At 47.3% G+C, this 23,345-nt stretch overlaps 1 protein-coding gene across 3 annotated transcripts in view; it reads right to left on the bottom strand.

The window, feature by feature from the left end:
- Positions 1-23,345, bottom strand: part of LOC139544163 (seizure 6-like protein) — a 69,388-nt gene that overhangs the window by 18,908 nt on the left and 27,135 nt on the right. For 2 of the 3 annotated variants that reach the window (XM_071350966.1, XM_071350967.1), the window contains exons 2-13: positions 19,968-20,471; positions 18,512-18,651; positions 14,178-14,373; positions 6,172-6,357; positions 5,849-6,020; positions 5,574-5,740; positions 5,221-5,415; positions 4,870-5,008; positions 3,591-3,787; positions 2,166-2,360; positions 1,638-1,829; positions 626-820 (exon numbers count right to left, since the gene is read on the bottom strand). In XM_071350966.1, coding sequence (XP_071207067.1) covers positions 626-820; positions 1,638-1,829; positions 2,166-2,360; positions 3,591-3,787; positions 4,870-5,008; positions 5,221-5,415; positions 5,574-5,740; positions 5,849-6,020; positions 6,172-6,357; positions 14,178-14,373; positions 18,512-18,651; positions 19,968-20,471 — 2,478 coding nt within the window. The remainder of the gene's footprint in view (positions 1-625; positions 821-1,637; positions 1,830-2,165; positions 2,361-3,590; positions 3,788-4,869; positions 5,009-5,220; positions 5,416-5,573; positions 5,741-5,848; positions 6,021-6,171; positions 6,358-14,177; positions 14,374-18,511; positions 18,652-19,967; positions 20,472-23,345) is intronic. The other variant, XM_071350968.1, reaches the window with a different exon arrangement.

Genomic DNA, 23,345 nt, shown 5'->3' with positions numbered 1-23,345 from the left:
ACAATGCCCTCGTGCACAAAGCGAGGTCCATACAGAAATGGTTTGTTGAGATCGGTGTGGAAGAACTTGACTGGCCTGCACAGAGCCCTGACTTTAATCCAATTGAACACCTTTGGGATGAATTAGAATGCCGACTGCGAGCCAGGCCTAATTGCCCAACATGAGTGCCCGACCTTACTGATGCTCTTGTGGCTGACTGGAAGCAAATCCCTGCAGCAATGTTCCAACATCTAGTGGAAAACCTTCCCAGAAGAGTGGAGACTGTTATAGCGGCAAAGGGGGGACCAACTCCATATTAATGCCCATGATTTTGGAATGAGATGTTTGACGAGCAGGTGTCCACATACTTTTGGTCATGTAGTGTATGTCTAGCGCTGCGTCCATTCATTCCAAATATAGTTACACTACTTCTGACCACAGCCCAGCAGTCTTAAACAACTACAGAGAGGAGGAACTACCAACCTGGCTGCCTAGAGCTGCATGCAGAGGGACATACTGAAATATCATTACTAAAACAAGCACCAATGGCTACATCCGTGTCTATGTGGAAAGTCACGGTGAGGAATGTTCCCTTCCATGCATGTCTGCAGGGGTGGTATGTGGGTGCATGGCAGCTGGGTCTCACCCCTGCACAGTGGGAGTGGTCCGCTCCAAAACGACGGATTTCCCAGGATGCACTTGATGGCGACCTCGCCGATGAGCTCATAACCTTGGTAACAGACGAAGGTGAGCGACTCGCCGGGCAGGTAGAGGCGCTTGGACAGGACCTGGTACCCGTTGTCAGGAAGACCAGGGTTCTCACAGGAAACAGATTCCTCGGCTGGAGAGAGGGAGGGAGAGAGAGAGAGAGAGAGAGAGAGAGAGCGAAAGGGAGGAGGGAGAGATGGAGTGAGAGAGAGGGAGGTAAACCATCATCTGCTCAACAATCATCAAGCACTTGACCAGTTGAATCAGTGTTAGAAGTGAAATAGCTGAACTAAGTGGAGCAGCGTGGGGTACTGGAGGAGAGGGTTGGAGAACACTGGTTCTAAGGAGGTGTGAGTCACACGCAAACAGACAGACTGACAGGGAGGGAGGGAAGGTAGGATGGTTGATTGACAGCTTCTCCTCCTGGTCTGACAGCCTCAAGCCGAGCTGCAATGACTCATGGGTAATCTTCGCCCCCTCTTCCAGGTGGCCAGGGCCTGATCTGCACACTGCATTAGCATATCAAACGCCTCACATGTGTGCGCACACACAGATTAATAGCCATGAGAACGCAGAGAGGAGGATGAAGCTGTAATACACACACACACACTTTAATAACCATGAACACAAACAGGCTAGGAGCGGTGTTAGAATTACAAAGAAAGAGCCAACCCCTGTGGAGTCGTCTCTGCCAGAGATCAAGTGCCCATCACAGATTAGCTCGGCAACATCAAACGCTATTAAAATGAGCACCTGGTCTACAGGAGAAAGAACTGTTGAGGTTTATAATACACACTGAATGACGGGCAACATGGCCTCCTGTCCTGGGGAAACATTACTGTAGTACAAACTCTGTCCCAACCAGGGCCCTGTGCACTATTTATTACCAGGACCGCACGCACGAGCGCACACGCTCACACACACACACACGCACACACACGCATACTCACAGACACAGTGTGGCAATTTGGATGTCCAGACAGGGGTTCCGGGCTCTCGTCCATAGCAGGTGAGTGTAGAGCCGTCCTGCAGGATGAAGCCGGGGTAGCAGCTGTACTGGATGGTGGTCCCAACCAGGAGTTTAGGGTCTGACAGAGACCTAGTGGAATGTTCTACATGACCCGGATCTGAACAGTACATTACTGGAGAGAGAGAGAGAGACAGGGTGAGAGAGTTGAGGGGTGTAGAAGTAGAGAAAGAAAGAGACAGAGAGAGAGAGAGAAGAGCAAGGGAGAAAAATGAAATAAGTTAGCTAAATATAGATGATTGTTAATGTAATAATTGATAGGTACAACTTTCAAAGCAGTAGTAGGAGTTTTAAGGGTAATATACACATTCATGTTATGAACTTATCGTTCAATTTGTCGTTATCGTGGTAATTCAGTAAATTTATCGTGAAATTGATTTATGTCCATATCGCCCAGGCCTAACACGCACGCGCGCACACAGCCTCCCCCAACCCCCTCTCGTTAACTCACTCTTCTCGCAAAAGGGGGGCTGTGTGCTCCAGGTGAGATCTAGCTGACAGGTCAGAGTCTCTCGTCCAACCAGGTCATAGCCGGGGTCACACTGGTAGGTGATGCGAGCACCCCGCACCAGGGCAGTATGGGACGTGGTCTTCCAGCCATTCTGGATCTCTGGGAGGTCCGGGCACGAGTCGTTACGGGACACCTCTGTTACCATGTAGACACACAGAACTTTCATTTATAAACACTTTGTGTGATTTATATCAAATGTATTCATTTGTAGGATTTAGACATTTTGTTTGTGTGTGTATACAGTATTCCAGTGTGTTTCTGTGTAACTGGTCCACTGGGATGAGCAAGTCAGGCTTCTTGGTTCAATTATTAATTTATATTGACTGGCTTTCTCATTTATCTAGCTATCCTCTACTGTGCCTTCACACACACACACACACACACACACACACACACACACACACACACACACACACACACACACACACACACACACACACACACACACACACACACACACACACACACACACACACACACACACACACACACACACACACACACACACACACACACACACACACACACACACACACAATAACAAAGGAGAAGTAAGGATGTTGCAGTCAGGATGTCTTTCTGATTTTCTCACTGGGGAAAGAAGTGCTTTTGGTTTTACTATCCTTGTAGGGAACAGAAGTCATCATAAGGATAGTAAAACAAGGAAAATGGGGGACATTTTGCCGGGTCCCCACAAGGAAAAATGGCATTTTGAGCTTAGGGGTTAGGGAAAATAGGACTTCGAATGGGAATCAATTGTTAGTAACGGATGTCTAAAGTGTACATGTAGAATGATTGAGTGTGCATAATGTGATTTTATGTTTTTGTTTCCTTGTGTGAACGAGAAGTGCATTCCAAGTAATTGTGTGTGTGTATCTGTGATGGATGGTGAGACAAATAGGATGTGATTGAATAAGGGCAGAGAGAGAGAGAGAGAGAGAGAGAGAGAGAACACACAGAGAGAGAGAGAGAACACAGAGAGAGAGAGAGAGAACAGAGAGAGAGAGAGAGAGAGAGAGAGAGAGAGAGAGAGAGAGAGAGAGAGAGAGAGAGAGAGAGAGAGAGAGAGAGAGAGAGAGAGAGAGAGAGAGAGAGAGAGAGAGAGAGAGAGAGAAGGGTAGAGGAGACAGAAATAGAGAGTCTGGGACATTATACTGTCTCTTTCATTTCCTCATCTTTATCTCTCCCTTTTTCACTCTCTGACTCTGTTTCAACTCGGCTGCAAACTAGGCTATATCCCATTCAGCTATACTTCCAATATTGGCTACCATCTCTTGTAAATGAATCTTGTCCCTCACTTTCTCCTCTTTCTTTCTTCACTTCCCTTTCCTCCCTCCCTTTTTCCTCTCCATCATCGTCTCTTACCCATGTAGTTGATGATGAAGCCCTCTCCCTTGCCGAAGACAAGGCCGGCAGGGTCGGCGTGGAAGGTCACGGTGAGGTCAGGGGTTGTGGACTGTATCTTGAAGGGCCCGGCCCCGCCCACGTACTGGCCCAGAATATGGGGGGTGACCTCATCACCATCCATGATGGTCAACATGTCACTGTCACTCAGGTTCAAACTGGAGAGAGGGAGAGAGAGAGAGAGAGAGAGAGAGAGAGAGAGAGAGAGAGAGAGAGAGAGAGAGAGAGAGAGAGAGAGAGAGAGAGAACACAGAGAGAGAGAGCGAGAGAACAGAGAGAACAGAGAGCGAGAGAGAGAGAGAGAGAAGAGAGAGAGAGAGAGAGAGAGAGAGAGAGAGAGAGAGAGAGAGAGAGAGAGAACAGAGAGAACGGAGAGAGAGAACAGAGAGAGAGAGAGAACAGAGAGAGAGAGAGAGAGAGAGAACAGAGAGAGAGAGAGAGAGAGAGAACAGAGAGAGAGAGAGAGAGAGAGAGAAAGAACAGAGAGAGAACACAGAGAGAGAGAGCGAGAGAACAGAGAGAACAGAGAGCGAGAGAGAGAGAGAGAACAGAGAGAGAGAGAGAGAGAGAGAGAGAGAGAGAGAGAGAGAGAGAGAGAGAGAGAGAGAGAGAGAGAGAGAGAGAGAACAGAGAGAGAGAGAACAGAGAGAGAGAACAGAGAGAGAGAGAGAGAGAGAGAGAGAGAGAGAACAGAGAGAGAGAGAGAGAGAGAACAGAGAGAGAGAGAGAGAGAGAGAACAGAGAGAGAGAGAGAGAGAACAGAGAGAGAGAGAGAGAGAGAACAGAGAGAGAGAGAGAGAACAGAGAGAGAGAGAGAGAGAACAGAGAGAGAGAGACAGAGACAGAGACAGAGACAGAGAGAGAGAGAGAGAGAGAGAGAGAGAGAGAGAGAGAGAGAGAGAGAGAGAGAGAGAGAGAGAGCGAGAGAGAGAGAGAGCGAGAGAGCGAGAGACATGATTTGACAGATGACAGATGTATTTCTGTCCCAGAGTAAATTATATGAGTGCATATGGTATCAGCTCCATGTGGCTGACTCAGTGTGAGGTAATGGTGTAAGAGTCTACAGGCTGGATGAATCAAATGGAATGCTGGGAGCTGATGACCTCAGAGTCTGGCTAATGAGTAACATCTGGCTAGTGTAACAACCTCTTACCATCAATATTCTGACAGGTGGTTGGTGTGTGTGTGTGTGCGTCTGTCTGTTGGTCTGTCTGTATATTTGTGTGTGTATATCACTCACAGCTGTACTTCGAGCAGCACGCGCTTGTCCTCCCCTACATGTATCCTCCAGCTGCAGTCCTCTCCCTCTCCATACCACTCTGGCCAGTTAGGAGACAGGATAACACCCCCGGGACCTGCCAGGTCCCCCCCACACAGAGCTGGAGATGGGGAAGGGGAGAGAGGGGAGAGAAAAGGTGAGGAGAGGGTGAGGGAGGAAGGGAGGGAGTGGAGAAAGAAGTGGGAGAGTGATGAGATAACCCAATTAAACAGTGTCTCAGTAACACTGTGATATCAGAACTCTCTCAACACACACACACACGGGCGCGCAAAACCACACAGACACACACTCCAATCTCCCTCCCACACACACCTTTGCAGAGAGGTTCCGTGTCGTTCCAGTAGGGGTCTCTGGCATTGATACACTCTATGACGGGCGGTCCCTGCTCCAGGGAGTGACCAGGATCACAGCTGAACTGCACCACAGCTCCAACCCCATAGACCTGGTCAGTGGTGCTGAAGTTACCATTCTGCAGGTAGGGCTCATAACAGTGCCCACGCTCAAAAGCTGCAGAGGGGGAGAGGGGGAGGAAAGAAAAGGAGAGGGGGAGATGATGGTTGAGGAGAGGAGAGGGGGAGGACAGGAGGATGAGAGAGCTGAGGTTAGACAGAAAGGTTATGAGATATTGTGTTTATACATGTGTGTGTATGTGTGTGTGCTCTTACCCTCATAACGGATGTTGAAGCCTGTATTGTGGTTAGGTTGGTCTGTGATGAACTGAACCCTGACTGCTGGACCCTCACTGATCACCCCTTCAAATGGTATTGGACCACCCCGCCCAGAGTCAAACAGCACCACAGACCCAGCATCCAGACCGCTCCATAACACAAGTCTGGGGGGAGAAATGTAAATGCATTATAGCACAATTACAGGTTACACATTCAAAGCTCAAACACACCCTCTCTCTCTCTCTCTCTCTTTCTCTCTCTCTCTCTCTCACCTGTCAGTGGGTTCGAGGGCCAGTCTCTCCAGGTGCAGGTGTAGTCTCTGTGCAGTGGGGGCCTCCAGGGACCAGGAGCAGGAGCGGTCATGGGTGGCGGTGGGACCCAGGCGGGTAGAGGGGGACAAGATTCTCCCTACTGTAGCGTTTTTCACTGACCCTCCACACAGCGCTATGGAGGAACAGGTGTGATGGTGATGATTAGAGTTGATGTGTCTCCCCAGCTCTGCAGCTGGGCATGTTGTTGCTCCAGACTGCAGCAGAGCATTGAGATGTGGGTGTGTGTGTTCCTGTGTGTGCGTGTGTCTCCCTCTCCTCCCTACCTCTACAGCTTGGCTCCTTGCTGCTCCAGACAGGCAGAGATGTGTTGAGACAGGTGAGTGCCACTGCCCCCTGCAGGTGGTAGCCCATATGGCAGTGGAAGCGGGCAGTGCCCCCTGGCAGCAAGTCCAGCACGGACACCTCCCCAAAGTGAGGCCTCTTCGGCAGGGCACAGCTCAGACGGAATACTGCCAGGGGGAGAGGGGGAGGGAGAAGGGGAGAGTGAGAAAGATAGAAGGTAAAATAAGAAGAGAGAAGAGGAGCGATAGAGATTTCCATTCTCTATGCGTTTATCTCAAATCCATTTTCACCTTAGTCTATTTTATGCTATTCTATTCAATAGTTGGCTTCCTGGTCTAATTTGATCTGAGTTGACTACTACTCTCTCCTCTTCTATCCTATCATCTCTCCCTTCTGCTAAGTCCTTCTCCCTCCTGTCTCCTAATTCTGCCTCGTCGACCCTACTCTCCTCCCTTACCGCATCCTATGACTCGCATTGTCCTCTTTCCTCCTGGCCGCCTCGGCCCTCCTGTCCTGCTCCGTGGCGGAGTGACTCATTATGAGCTTACAGAACAGGGCTGAGCGAAAATGGAGGAAAACTAAACTTCAGGAGGACCTATGCTTTCACTCCCTCCTCTCTGCCTTCTCTTCCTCTGTATCCGCTGCTAAAGCCACTTTCTACCACTCTAAATGTCAAGCTTCTGCCTCTAATCATAGGAAACTTTTTTACACCTCCTCCCTCCACCCCTGTCAACTACTTTGAAAATAAAGTTCACGACATCCGCTATTTATTCACTCAGCCTATTGAGTCCACTGGTCTCACTCACAAAGAACTCCCATATGCCTCTTTCTCCCCTCTCTCTCCAGATGAAATCCTGCGACTAGTGAGGTCTGACCGCTCAACAACCTGCCTGCCCGCTCGACCCCATCCCCTCCTTCCTTCTCCAGACCATCGCTGGAGACATTTCCCCATCCCTCATCAACTCATCCCTGACCACTGGCTGCATCACCTCTGACTTCAAAATGGCCCGAGTCGCTCCCCTCCTCAAGAAACCAACACTCGACTAATCTGACGTCAAAAACTATAGACCTTAATCCCTTCTTTCTTTTCTTTCCAAAACACTTGAGGGTGCTGTCTCTGATCAACTTATCTCTCTGATCTCATTATCTCTCTCAGAACGATCTTCTTAACCCTAACCAGTCAGGCTTCAAGACAGGTCACTCAACCGGAACTGCTTTTCTCTGTCACGGAGGCTCTTCTCACTGCCAAAGCTGACTTCTCTCCTCATCTTCCTGCCTTCATCCTGCCTTCGACACCATGAACCATCAGATCTTCCTCTCCAGCTTCTCAGGGCTGGGCGTCTCAGGCTCTGCCTCCTCTCCAGCTTCTCAGGGCTGGGCGTCTCAGGCTCTGCCTCCTCTCCAGTCTCTCAGGGCTGGGCGTCTCAGGCTCTGCCTCCTCTCCACCCTCTCAGGGCTGGGTGTCTCAGGCTCTGCCTCCTCTCCAGTCTCTCAGGGCTGGGCGTCTCAGGCTCTGCCTCCTCTCCAGTCTCTCAGGGCTGGGCGTCTCAGGCTCTGCCTCCTCTCCAGTCTCTCAGGGCTGGGCGTCTCAGGCTCTGCCTCCTCTCCAGTCTCTCAGGGCTGGGCGTCTCAGGCTCTGCCTCCTCTCCAGTCTCTCAGGGCTGGGCGTCTCAGGCTCTGCCGCCTCTCCAGTCTCTCAGGGCTGGGCGTCTCAGGCTCTGCCTCCTCTCCAGTCTCTCAGGGCTGGGCGTCTCAGGCTCTGCCTCCTCTCCAGTCTCTCAGGGCTGGGCGTCTCAGGCTCTGCCTCCTCTCCAGTCTCTCAGGGCTGGGCGTCTCAGGCTCTGCCTCCTCTACAGTCTCTCAGGGCTGGGCGTCTCAGGCTCTGCCTCCTCTCCAGTCTCTCAGGGCTGGGCATCTCAGGCTCTGCCTCCTCTCCAGTCTCTCAGGGCTGGGCGTCTCAGGCTCTGCCTCCTCTCCAGTCTCTCAGGGCTGGGCGTCTCAGGCTCTGCCTCCTCTCCAGTCTCTCAGGGCTGGGCGTCTCAGGCTCTGCCTCCTCTACAGTCTCTCAGGGCTGGGCGTCTCAGGCTCTGCCTCCTCTCCAGTCTCTCAGGGCTGGGCGTCTCAGGCTCTGCCTCCTCTCCAGTCTCTCAGGGCTGGGCGTCTCAGGCTCTGCCTCCTCTCCAGTCTCTCAGGGCTGGGCGTCTCAGGCTCTGCCTCCTCTACAGTCTCTCAGGGCTGGGCGTCTCAGGCTCTGCCTCCTCTCCAGTCTCTCAGGGCTGGGCGTCTCAGGCTCTGCCTCCTCTACAGTCTCTCAGGACTGGGCGTCTCAGGCTCTGCCTCCTCTCCAGTCTCTCAGGGCTGGGCGTCTCAGGCTCTGCCTCCTCTCCAGTCTCTCAGGGCTGGGCGTCTCAGGCTCTGCCTCCTCTACAGTCTCTCAGGGCTGGGCGTCTCAGGCTCTGCCTCCTCTCCAGTCTCTCAGGGCTGGGCGTCTCAGGCTCTGCCTCCTCTACAGTCTCTCAGGGCTGGGCGTCTCAGGCTCTGCCTCCTCTACAGTCTCTCAGGGCTGGGCATCTCAGGCTCTGCCTCCTCTCCAGTCTCTCAGGGCTGGGCGTCTCAGGCTCTGCCTCCTCTCCAGTCTCTCAGGGCTGGGCGTCTCAGGCTCTGCCTCCTCTACAGTCTCTCAGGACTGGGCGTCTCAGGCTCTGCCTCCTCTCCAGTCTCTCAGGGCTGGGCGTCTCAGGCTCTGCCTCCTCTCCAGTCTCTCAGGGCTGGGCATCTCAGGCTCTGCCTCCTCTCCAGTCTCTCAGGGCTGGGCGTCTCAGGCTCTGCCTTCTCTCCAGTCTCTCAGGCTCTGCACAATCTTGGACTGCATCCTACCTGGGCAGGCCGCTCCTACCAGGTGACGTGGAGAGGATCTGTGTTTGCACCACGTATTCTCACTACTGGTGTCCCCCAGGGCTCGGTTCTAGACCATCTCTTCTCTCTATACACCACGTTAATAGGCTCTGTCATATCCTCACATGGTCTCTCCTATCATTGCTATGCGGATAATACTCAACTACTTTCTCCTTCCCCCCTGCTGACACCCAGGTGGCGACATGCATCTCTGTGTGCCTGGCAGATATCTCAACTTGGATGTCGGCCCACCACCTCAAGCTCAACAAGAAGGAGCTGCTCTTCCTCCCTGGGAAGACCTGCCCGCTCAAAGACATCTCCATCACGGTTAACAACTCCACAGTGTTGCCCTCCGAGAGTACAAAGAACCTTGGCGTGACCCTGGACAACACCTGTCATTCTCCGCAAACATCAAAGCAGTGAATCGCTCCTGCAGGTCCATGCTCTACAACATCCGTAGAGTACGACCCTACCTCACACAGGAAGCAGGGCAGGTCCTAATGCAGGCACTTGTCCTCTCCCGCTGGACTACTGCAACTCGCTATTGGCTGGGTTCCCCTCTTGTGCCATCAAACCCCTGCAACTTATCCAGAACGCTGCAGCCCGCCTGGTTTTCAACCTTCCCAAGTTCTCTCATGTCACCCCGCTCGCATCTACTACAAGACCATGGTGCTTACCTACGTTACAGCAAGAGGAACTGCCCCTCCCTACCTTCAGGCTATGCTCAAACCCTGCATCCCAACCCGAGCACTCCGTTCTGCCACCTCAGGTCTCGTAACCCACCCACCACTACGGGTGGGCAGCTCCCGCTCAGTCCTGTCCAAGCTCTTCTCTGTCCTGGCATGCCAATGGTGGAACCAGCTTACCCCTGAAGCTAGGATAGCAGAGCCCCTGCCCATCTTCCGAAAACATCTGAAACAGTATCTTAAATAATCCTCCCCCTCACCTCGACACTCCCCCCAATTAAAATAAAATAAAAACCTGGACCCCCCCTCCTTCTAGCTCGGACTCTACTGAATGTACTGTTAAGTTCATGTTTTAAGTATCCCTATATTTGTTATTACAGGGCTATCACTCAGTCAAGAGTGCGCATGCGCAGGAAGTCTGGTCGTTGTTGGACCTAGCCTTGAGTGTAATGGCTACCTTGTAGTGTGTTCATATAGTAGAGTAAACTGTTAAACTGGAACCTTGTCGTTGTGTCATTTCGAGTTAACATTGGTAGCAGAGGATGGCTTCTAACTACAACGTGCCACCTCGCTTCGACGAGAAGAGGTCGTACGAAAGTTGGAAAAATGAACTGGGAATCTGGACACGCGTTACTAATCTGGACGCGAAAAAGCAAGCACTTGCGGTGGTATTATCGCTCGAGGGAAGAGCGAGAGATACAGCACTGGAAATATCCGTTGAGGATTTGAACAAGGATGACGGTATGGGAACTTTGATCACAGCACTGGATTCTGTATTTCTTAAAGAAGAGAAAGACCGTGCCTACGAGGCATATTCAAACTTTGACAGTGTTACGAGAGATATTTCGGTTGCAATGGCGGACTACATCATTGATTTCGAACAGAGGTACAATAGAATGCACAAGTACGACATGGTTCTCCCAGATGCAGTGTTAGCGTTCAAGTTGCTAGACACTGCTTGTCTAGATGGTAGGGAGAAACAGTTGGCTTTGACTGCTTGTACTGTGCTGACTTTTGTATCTATGAAGTCGGCACTAAAAATAATATTTGGTGAAAAGACGTCTGTCGCGCCAATAACAGATGGAATGCAAGTGAGTGACGCAGCATATTACACCGAGCAGCACAGAAAAGGCGCCAACAAGTCACGTTCTCAAGACAACCAGAAGAGGGCGCCATTTCCCGGCACAAATCCACTGGACACATATGGAAGGAGATCGAAATGTGCAATTTGTCAAAGCACTTACCATTGGGTTAAAGACTGTCCTCATAAAAATGAACAAGTTAAACTAACAGAGGAAAATGTAAACACAGAGATAGAGCAGTGTAACATTACACTGTTTTCAAATGAATCTGATACTGAGATTTTTATAGTTGAATCCTTAGGATCTGCTGTGATTGATACTGCATGTACACGGACAGTGTGTGGTGCAAAATGGCTTGATAGCTATGTCAGTGAACTAAATATGAAAGAAGTACAAAATATGATTGACACACCAAGCAAAAGAGCTTTCAAATTTGGAGATGGGAGAATTGTCCATTCTACCAAGAGAGTTAAGATACCAGCAAAAATTGGTCAGACTAAGTGTCACATTGAAACAGAAGTGGTCCCTACAGATATCCCCTTACTATTAAGCAAAGCTTCCCTCAAGAAGGCAGAGGCTGTACTAGACATAAAAAATGACAAGGCAGTGATGTTTAAACAACCAGTGACTCTTGAACTTACTACCTCAGGCCACTATTGTGTAAACATTTTAGACAAAGATATGGACACTGAAACTGACACAGGAAATGGAGCAGAGACCTTTAACCATGCCACAGGTAATACTATTGAGCGTTCAAATGAGGAAAACATTCAACAACAGCCATATGTGTTAAGAGAACATGGTTGTTCCAATCTGAAAACAGGACAAACTGTTAAATACATGGACAGAGAAAGTGGTATTCCACATACAGCAACCGTCATTGGACGAGCAGGAAAAGTAAAACACAAGAACTGGTACAACTTGCAGTACTCTGAACCAGCTACACTTTCTGGTACAACAGGGTCAGCTGACCTGTCACTTGTAGATAATATCAGAATTGAATCCATGGAAAATCGAGAAAAACAGAATGACATTCAAAATGATGATGTACTTGAAACAAAGGACGTGTCATTTGACTCAGCTAAGCTAGATGAGCTCAGTAATTGGAGGAAAAATTGAGTGTTTGAGGAAGTCAAAGACATTGGCCAAAAGTACGTCTCAACAAGGTGGGTGTGTACCCTTAAAGAATCCTTAACTGGAATAGTGCCCAAAGCACGTCTAGTGGCTAGAGGTTTTGAGGAGCTGGCTGCTAAAGAACTCCCAAAAGACTCACCGACATGCGCCTCAGAGTCAATCAGATTGCTGATGTCAGTGATCTGCCAGAAAAAATGGAAACTTAATTCCATAGACATCAAATCTGGATTTTTGCAGGGAACAGAGCTGTCAAGGGACATTCACATCCGACCTCCGCCCGAAGCTAAAAGTGAAGGAACACTGTGGAAACTAAAAAAGTGTGTGTATGGACTGGCAGATGGATCACTCTACTGGTACAACAAAGTCAAGGCAACAATGCTGAATACAGGTGGAAAAATGTCACAAGTGGATCCTGCAGTCTTCCATTGGCTTGATCAAGACTGCAATGTGACTGGAGTACTTGCCTGTCATGTTGATGACTTTATCTGGGGTGGCTCACAGACCTTTGCTTCAACTGTGATTCCACACCTCAAAGCTGTTTTCTAGGTTGGCCGTGAGGAGCATGATCATTTTTGTTATGTTGGCATAGAGTTTATTACAGTTGATGGAAAAATACTGATGCAACAGGAGAGCTATATCAAGAATCTTCAACCCATCCACATGGATTCTTCAAGAGCCGTACAAAGGAATTCCCCTCTATGTGGAATTGAAGCTGGTCAATTGAGGTCAAAGATAGGACAAATTTTATGGGCTGCGAGACAGAGTAGACCTGGTTTGATGGTTGCAACTTGGCATCTAACACAAAACACGCCACTGTACAAACCATTCATGAGGCAAACAAAGTTGTTCGTAAACTGAAATCACAACAAGTGACTTTAAAGTTTCAGCATGTTGGAAAAGATGACTCTTTGAAACTAGTTGTCTTCCGTGATGCTTCGCTAGGTTATCACTGGTGGGACAAAATGGCACTTCCTACCTGTAGTTTGTGTCACTGACAACTACTCATTAGTTGATGCTGTGAAGTCAACCAAGTCTGTCACAGAGAAAAGACTTTGAGATTAGCAGCATCAAGGAACTTATTCAAGCACAGAGAATCCAGCGGATTCTGTGGTCGACCACAAAGGAACAGCTTGCTGACTGTCTGACTAAAAAGGGAGCATCCGGTCTTGTGCTCCTACAGGCTCTCAGTAATGGAACGTGGCAGCTTGAGTAATACAAATAAAAACTGTCACACAACCCATTTGTAATGGGGATCTTGAATAATACTTGGACATTTAATTATGTTGTTGATGTTTTTTTTGTCTTTAAAGAAAAGGGGGAGATTGTTAAGTTCATGTTTTAAGTATCCCTATATTTCTGTTATTACAGGGCTATCACTCAGTCAAGAGTGCGCATGCGCAGGAAGTCTGGTCGTTGTTGGACCTAGCCTTGAGTGTAATGGCTACCTTGTAGTGTGTTCATATAGTAAACTTTGTTAAACTGGAACCTTGTCGTTGTGTCATTTCGAGTTAACATGTACTTTCTATACCTGTGATATGTGGTTGTCCTACCTGTCTATTTCACAATGAATGCACTAACTGTAAATTGCTTTGGATAAGAGCGTCTGCTAAATGACTAAAATAAAAAATAAAAAACTTGATAGGCCAGACTAATGGATATATGACTGAACAGGCCAGAATAATGGATATATGACTAGATAGGCCAGAATAACAGAGAGAGGAGAGGACAGGCCAGGTGAAACGCAAGTAGTTTGCCATGTTAACTCCATCTATCCATTCCTGTCCTATCTGAACTGACAAAGACAGTACACCAGTGTGAGATGACAGAGGAAAACATTACAGGTGACACACACCACACACCACACACACACACACACACACACACACACACACACACACACACACACACACACACACACACACACACACACACACACACACACACACACACACAGCTGCATAATGGGATGAAAACCAATGAATCACAGCTAATCAGTTAATTGATACGACATCCAATCATAGTGCTAAATTATTACAAAACAAGATTAAGTGGTTAGGCCATTAATAGATCAGGTAGACAGAGAATCAACAGCCCCTTAGTAGTTAGGACCTAATGAAGGCTTTGAATTAAAAACATGAACAATTTTGTGTGTGTGTGCGACTGTGTGTGTGATTGTGTGTGTGTGCTCACTTTGGTAGTGTAGCTGGAACATGCCCATGCTCCCCTCAGGCGAGGAGCGGTAGTATACTGAGATGGTATTGGTCGGACTTCGGATCACCTGACCCTCCACCAGCAGTGTGTGATTGGCCAGAACCAGCAAGGCCCCGCCCTCATCCACCCCTCTGATTGACAGCTGCTCTCCCTCTGACAGATTCACACTCTTCACCTAAGAGAGAGAGAGAGAGAGATTGAGGTTGAGAGGAAGGAGAGAGGCAGACAGTGAGAGATAAAGGAGAGAGGCAGACAGTGAGAGATAAAGGCGAGAGGCAGACAGTGAGAGATAAAGGAGAGAGACAGACAGTAGGAGATAAAGGGGAAAGGCAGACAGTGAGTGAGAATTCTCAGAAACCATGTTATAGATACTGTTAATGACACTGCACATCTCTTCTGAGATCTCTTCTTAGAGCTTGACTGCAATAAAGAGGACCTGGAACAGCACCAGTGTTGTGTGGAGAAAGGCCCGAGAAATTGCCAAAGACTCCAGCCACCCAAGCCATTGACTGTTCACTCTGCTGCCGTCCGGCAAATGGTACCGACACATTGGGTCCCGGACCAACAGACTCCAAGACAGCTTCTGCCCCCAAGCCATAGGATTGTTGAATAGCCAGACTGCTAAATGCCAATTAATGGTACCCGAACTATCTGCACTGACTCTACCTTGCACTGACCCTATGCACACTCACTAGACTTTATATACACACCATATACACACTCAATCCCGCACAAATCTCTCACACCTTCAAACGCTACATACGTACACAACACACACACACGCATACCGACACAACACAAACAAAGAAACATACATACATATATAGCTCCACATTGATCTGGTACTGGTACTCCCTGTATATAGCTCCACATTGATCTGGTACTGGTACTCCCTGTATATAACTCCACATTGATCTGGTACTGGTACTCCCTGTATATAGCTCCACATTGATCTGGTATTGGTACTCCCTGTATATAGCTCCACATTGATCTGGTACTGGTACTCCCTGTATATAGCTCCACATTGATCTGGTACTGGTACTCCCTGTATATAGCTCCACATTGATCTGGTACTGGTACTCCCTGTATATAGCTCCACATTGATCTGGTACTAGTACTCCCTGTATATAGCTCCTCATTGATCTGGTACTGGTACTCCCTGTATATAGCTCCACATTGATCTGGTACTGGTACTCCCTGTATATAGCTCCACATTGATCTGGTACTGGTACTCCCTGTATATAACTCCACATTGATCTGGTACTGGTACTCCCTGTATATAGCTCCACATTGATCTGGTACTGGTACTCCCTGTATATAGCTGCACATTGATCTGGTACTGGTACTTCCTGTATATAGCTCCACATTGATCTGGTACTGGTACTCCCTGTATATAGCTCCACATTGATCTGGTACTGGTACTTCCTGTATATAGCTCCACATTGATCTGGTACTGGTACTCCCTGTATATAGCTCCACATTGATCTGGTACTCCCTGTATATAGCTGCACATTGATCTGGTACTGGTACTCCCTGTATATAGCTCCACATTGATCTGGTACTGGTACTCCCTGTATATAGCTCCACATTGATCTGGTACTGGTACTCCCTGTATATAGCTGCACATTGATCTGGTACTGGTACTCCCTGTATATAGCTGCACATTGATCTGGTACTGGTACTCCCTGTATATAGCTCCACATTGATCTGGTACTGGTATTCCCTGTATATAGCTCCACATTGATCTGGTACTGGTACTCCCTGTATATAGCTGCACATTGATCTGGTACTGGTACTCCCTGTATATAGCTCCACATTGATCTGGTACTGGTACTCCCTGTATATAGCTCCACATTGATCTGGTACTGGTACTCCCTGTATATAGCTCCACATTGATCTGGTACTGGTACTCCCTGTATATAGCTCCACATTGATCTGGTACTGGTATTCCCTGTATATAGCTGCACATTGATCTGGTACTGGTACTCCCTGTATATAGCTGCACATTGATCTGGTACTGGTACTCCCTGTATATAGCTCCACATTGATCTGGTACTGGTACTTCCTGTATATAGCTCCACATTGATCTGGTACTGGTACTCCCTGTATATAGCTCCACATTGATCTGGTACTGGTACTTCCTGTATATAGCTCCACATTGATCTGGTACTGGTACTCCCTGTATATAGCTCCACATTGATCTGGTACTAGTACTCCCTGTATATAGCTCCACATTGATCTGGTACTGGTACTCCCTGTATATAGCTCCACATTGATCTGGTACTGGTACTCCCTGTATATAGCTCCACATTGATCTGGTACTGGTACTCCCTGTATATAGCTCCACATTGATCTGGTACTGGTACTTCCTGTATATAGCTCCACATTGATCTGGTACTGGTACTCCCTGTATATAGCTCCACATTGATCTGGTACTGGTACTCCCTGTATATAGCTCCACATTGATCTGGTACTGGTACTCCCTGTATATAGCTCCACATTGATCTGGTACTCCCTGTATATAGCTGCACATTGATCTGGTACTGGTACTCCCTCCTATATAGCTCCACATTGATCTGGTACTGGTACTCCCTGTATATAGCTCCACATTGATCTGGTACTGGTACTCCCTGTATATAGCTCCACATTGATCTGGTACTGGTACTCCCTGTATATAGCTGCACATTGATCTGGTACTGGTACTTCCTGTATATAGCTCCACATTGATCTGGTACTGGTACTCCCTGTATATAGCTGCACATTGATCTGGTACTGGTACTCCCTGTATATAGCTGCACATTGATCTGGTACTGGTACTCCCTGTATATAGCTCCACATTGATCTGGTACTGGTACTTCCTGTATATAGCTGCACATTGATCTGGTACTGGTACTCCCTGTATATAGCTCCACATTGATCTGGTACTGGTACTTCCTGTATATAGCTCCACATTGATCTGGTACTGGTACTCCCTGTATATAGCTCCACATTGATCTGGTACTGGTACTTCCTGTATATAGCTCCACATTGATCTGGTACTGGTACTCCCTGTATATAGCTCCACATTGATCTGGTACTGATACTCCCTGTATATAGCTGCACATTGATCTGGTACTGGTACTCCCTGTATATAGCTCCACATTGATCTGGTACTGGTACTCCCTGTATATAGCTCCACATTGATCTGGTACTGGTACTCCCTGTATATAGCTCCACATTGATCTGGTACTGGTACTCCCTGTATATAGCTGCACATTCATGTGGTATTCTTGTGCATTTTATTTTATTCCTCTTGTGTTAGTTAATATATATATATATATATATATTAACTATATATTTGTTTTACTCTGTATCATTGGGAAAGGTTCCTCAGCAAGCATTTCACTGTAAAGTATACACCAGTTTAATTTGGCGCATGTGATAAATACAATTTGATTTGGAGGGCAGGGTGCTGTACCAGCAGACATCACTAGGGGTCAGAGACAATCCTGAGATTAATACAGAGTCAACAATCACAACGCAGTCTGTGTGTCAGTGTCTGTGTCATTGAGTACGTTTACATGCACACTAATAATTCGATATTAAACTATATTTTTATATCGAAAGTAAGAGTACGTTAATTAAAAACACCTGGTTTCTGAGCAATCTTTCAAATGATTAGGACATGTAAACAGCTTAATCAGCGTTCCAGCGGTGTATTTGATCTGCTCATGTGCTAGCACCAGTCGAGCCTCTCGCTTTAGCGCCAGTGAAGTGAGTTCAGACCCAATGTATTGTAGCGACCCGCACAGACAGCTGTGTGTTATGTGTTAGGCTAGGAGGTGGTTGTGTTGTACTGACCAGTACCCGGTGTTCGCGGGGTCCGACATGTCAATCAACCTGCTATCTGCCAATCACGGGAATGCCTGGAATGTTCTGATGCCGGGCATCCTGGTGGTTGGCGGAGTGGCGTGGAGGGGGGTTGGGCAGGGGGGTGGAGCATTGGAAGTTAAGACCAGGTTCAGCCTTTGTTCTCTCTCTCTTACGTCTGGGCTTCACAAGAGAAGGTCACGATTGGCTTGTGGGTTATCTGTCATCTATTTGGCGTGTGCTACGGCCCAAACAGTAGCCTGTGTAAAGTTGGTTTAATAAACCGTCAATTCGCAAACTCAAGCCTCTGTCTGGACAATTGTTCATTTATGATCTAGTCAGGTCATTACAGTATGCATCTTATAAGTAGTTTTCACATACAAACTTATGCATGTAACAGCACTCAGTGAAAGCGCATGTGTGTATGTCTGTGTCAGTGCATGCATGTGTGTGTGTTTGTTTACCTGTAGCTCGACTCCATAGCCTGTGTACACAGTGACGGTGTATGTACAGTGTAGGAATGTTCCATCTGGGAGGGGGGGGTCATCGGAAGAATCTATGTATCCCTCGGGGTCGGAGAAATTCACCATACAGCCAAACACAGCTAGAGATAAGAGGAGAGGACAAACATCGATTTAACAATACAATATTTGAGAAATGTATTTCACAGTGTAATCCAGGATGCTGGTGAGATAAGCACATCTCTGTCTTCAGTGAGAGAAAGGTAAACAACATCAACAACTGCTTTCTGTAAAAGGACAGGGTGTTCTCTGACATTGATGATGCTCTAGTCTAGTCTAATGCCGAGGTTGGAACCGGTTCAGGGAACAGAACTGAAAACCAGAAAATAACGACATTGTTCAAGGAACAGAACTGGGAACGAAAGTGATCTATACTGTTCTGGAACAGAACCGTTATTCTAAAAGCATGGAAACCGGTTAATAAAGTATCGTTTATGTTCCGGGTATATTTCCCAGTCCCACAAACAAACGTAACAAAGTGCCTATGCAAAGTCCTCCCTGTGTCAATCAGAAACTTATTTGAGTGTCCATGAGTAGGCTACCTGCCGCTACCACTCCGAAGCACAGGCTACTGTAGCCTATTGACGATAGCTACATGCATGATACGGAAAATAGGGAGAGATTTTTCATTAGAAAATAATGGATTTGGCCTCCAGAGTGGCGCAGTGGTCTAAGGCACAGTGCTAGAGGCGTTACAACAGACCCAGGTTTGATCCCGGGCTGTATCCCAACCGGCCGTGATCGGGAGGGCGGCACACAATTGGCCCAGCGTCATCTGGGTTAAGGGAGGGTACTTTTCTATGCTAGTTAGGGATACTATAGTTACTCACATTTCACATTGGATTCATTAACTACAAAAAGGTAAGACATGTTTTTAATTCCGGTGCGCGCTCTGCATGCGCAAGCTTGTTAGCTAGCTAGCTCTGGTCCAACGTTAAGCCAACTCTCTGAAGTTCAAAGACATTCAAAGTTCCTCCATAGAAGCCGCTCCTCCGTAGGTATAAATCTGTGGGCCTAATTCAGATAATGCATGCCATAACAAGATGCCCTTCACCCTCTCTCGCTCTCTCCCGCAAAATGTTAAGTTGCATCTCGTGCCCTACACTTGTCTTTCCATCAAGCCTGTAAACAACTTTAGCATAGCAAACTGCTCTATCCGCACTGATTGGTGAAGTTTAATTTAATTTAATGAGTTAAAAAAATATATAAAAAAATAAGGATTTCAGAGGTTTAAAAATGAACAGAAAAGAACGATATAAACCGTAACTTTTTTTTGGTTCAAACCAGTTAGGAACTTTATTTTGCTGGTCGGAACTAAAAAAATTATGTTTCTGTTCAGAACGAAAAGATCGAAAATAATTTTGGTTCCAACCCCTGGTCTAATGTATACCACTTATACCCGGTGAAGGTGTTTCTGCATCCATGTCTGTGTCTGCGTCCACGGTCGCCGTGACGATAGTGGTGACCTCATCTCGCTGACCCGGCGGTGTGTGTGTCACGGGCTGAGAGGAGGAGGTGAGGGGGTTGCTGTCGGGCTGGGGGGGCTGTGAAGGGAGGGGTGGTCCGCTGTCGTGGGGTTGTGAAACTGGGGGTTGTATCCTCTTCAACAGACCCTGTTGATCCAGAGACAGAACTCCGGACAGGCCCCCTGTGCTCATTTCTCTCCCTAGGAGAGGCAGCAGGTCCTGGGGCAGAGCTGAGGGCAGGACCATTCCCCCTGTCTGGGAGAAGAGATGATCCTTCTGAACCAGGACTGACTCTAGCAGATCACCAGCGGCACTCATCCCCACCCCGGGCCCTAACCCAGCCTCGGGCCCTCTCCCCCTGGGTGAGTTTCTGTCTGTGTTCCCTATGGCTGGAGTTGGGGAGGGGGAGGAGGGTGGAGGTGTGGGGTCGATCTCAGCTAGAGAAACACAGAGAGAGAGAGAGAGAGAGAGAGAGAGAGAGAGAGAGAGAGAGAGAGAGGGAGAACGAAAGAGAGAAAGAGTGAGACTCAGGTAACATTTTCCAGGGGTCATGCAGTCTTGACCCTAGCGCTGCTTTTAGCTCTGGGAATAATTGTACTCTTATTTCCATTCTGTTAGGTCAGAGCTGGAGCTCTTCCAGTGTCTGTTCCACTGTTATCAAGACTACTGTCTGTTCCACTGTATGTTCCACTGTTATCAGGACTACTGTCTGTTCTACTGTCTGTTCCATTGTCTGTTCCAATGTCTGTTCTACTGTTATCAGGACTACTGTCTGTTCCACTGTCTGGTCCACTGTTATCATGACTACTGTCTGTTCCACTGTCTGTTCCACTGTTACCAGTACTACTGTCTGTTCCACTGTCTGTTCTGTTATCAGGACTACTGTCTGTTACACTGTCTGTTCCACTGTTATCAGGACTACTGTCTGTTCCACTGTCTGGTCCACTGTTATCATGACTACTGTCTGTTCCACTGTCTGTTCCACTGTTACCAGGACTACTGTCTGTTCCACTGTCTGTTCTGTTATCAGGACTACTGTCTGTTACACTGTCTGTTCCACTGTTATCAGGACTACTGTCTATTCCACTGTCTGTTCCACTGTTATCAGGACTACTGTCTGTTCTACTGTTATCAGGACTACTGTCTGTTCTACTGTTATCAGGACTACTGTCTGTTCTACTGTTATCAGGACTACTGTCTGTTCTACTGTTATCAGGACTACTGTCTGTTCAACTGTCTGTTCTACTGTTCCATTGTCTGTTACACTGTCTGTTCCACTGTCTGTTCTACTGTCTGTTCTACTGTTATCAGGACTAATGTATGTTCTACTGTTATCAGGACTACTGTCTGTTCTACTGTCTGTTCAACTGTTATCAGGACTACTGTCTGTTCAACTGTCTGTTCTACTGTTCCATTGTCTGTTCCATTGTCTGTTCCACTGTCTGTTCTACTGTTATTAGGACTAATGTATGTTCTACTGTTATCAGGACTACTGTCTGTTCTACTGTCTGTTCTACTGTTATCAGGACTACTGTCTGTTCAACTGTCTGTTCTACTGTATGTTCCACTGTTATCAGGACCACTGTCTGTTCAACTGTTATCAGGACTATTGTCTCTTCCACTGTCTGTTCCACTGTTATCAGGACCACTGTCTGTTCAACCTACTGTCTGTTCCCCTGTTATCAAGACTACTGTCTGTTCCATTGTCTGTTCAACTGTTATCAGGACTACTGTCTGTTCTACTGTTATCAGGACTACTGTCTGTTCTACTGTTATCAGGACTACTGTCAGTTCTACTGTTATCAGGACTACTGTCTGTTCTACTGTTATCAGGACTACTGTCTGTTCTACTGTTATCAGGACTACTGTCTGTTCTACTGTTATCAGGACTACTGTCTGTTCTACTGTTATCAGGACTACTGTCTGTTCTACTGTTATCAGTTCTACTGTCTGTTCAACTGTTATCAGTTCTACTGTCTGTTCTACTGTTATCAGGACTACTGTCTGTTCAACTGTTATCAGTTCTACTGTCTGTTCTACTGTTATCAGTTCTACTGTCTGTTCAACTATTATCAGTTCTACTGTCTGTTCTACTGTTATCAGTTCTACTGTCTGTTCTACTGTTATCAGGACTACTGTCTGTTCTACTGTTATCAGTTCTACTGTCTGTTCAACTGTTATCAGTTCTACTGTCTGTTCTACTGTTATCAGGACTACTGTCAGTTCTACTGTTATCGGGACTACTGTCTGTTCTACTGTTATCGGGACTACTGTCTGTTCTACTGTTATCGGGACTACTGTCTGTTCTACTGTTATCAGGACTACTGTCTGTTCTACTGTTATCAGGACTACTGTCTGTTCAACTGTTATCAGTTCTACTGTCAGTTCTACTGTTATCAGGACTACTGTCTGTTCAACTGTTATCAGTTCTACTGTCTGTTCAACTGTTATCAGTTCTACTGTCTGTTCAACTGTTATCAGTTCTACTGTCTGTTCTACTGTTATCAGGACTACTGTCTGTTCTACTGTTATCAGGACTACTGTCTGTTCAACTGTTATCAGTTCTACTGTCAGTTCTACTGTTATCAGGACTACTGTCTGTTCAACTGTTATCAGTTCTACTGTCTGTTCTACTGTTATCAGGACTACTGTCTGTTCAACTGTTATCAGTTCTACTGTTTGTTCAACTGTTATCAGTTCTACTGTCAGTTCTACTGTTATCAGGACTACTGTCTGTTCTACTGTTTCAGCACTCCTGGGTTTATCTGACATCAAGTTGACCAGCCCTAGAACAATACACCTGCTCTCTACTGCACACACACACTCGCATAGGCAGATCACGGACTTCTGGGCGAGGAGTGACAGGTTAGGCAGTCACGCATGACCGGGGGGGGGGGGGGGAAGAAAAGCATAGACAGGCACACTGCTCCCACGCATGCTAAAAGGCCATCTCCAACAGCTCAGCACTAAAAACGACTGAACAGCACACACACACACACACACACACACACACACACACACACACACACACACACACACACACACACACACACACACACTTACTTACTTACTTACTTCATGGTCAGTGTATCACTGTGTTGCTGCCCCTCCATTCTAACAAAACTACTGGAACACATAACACCTGCTCTCAGAACAGGCTGATTTTTTAAAAACACACATCCTCACACTGACAAAAACAGCTTTTAACTTTAAAGCGTCAGTAGAAACAATAACAAAGCGGACTCCCCTCCCTGGTTCGGTAAAAAGCTGAGGGATGTGGCTGAAGAAATGTAACCTCACTTGAATTCATA

Source organism: Salvelinus alpinus, chromosome 18 (assembly GCF_045679555.1).
Source record: "Salvelinus alpinus chromosome 18, SLU_Salpinus.1, whole genome shotgun sequence".
Classification (NCBI taxonomy): domain Eukaryota; kingdom Metazoa; phylum Chordata; class Actinopteri; order Salmoniformes; family Salmonidae; genus Salvelinus; species Salvelinus alpinus.
Note: the sequence above shows the minus strand (reverse complement) of the source record. Positions and strands in the feature narration are given on the sequence as shown.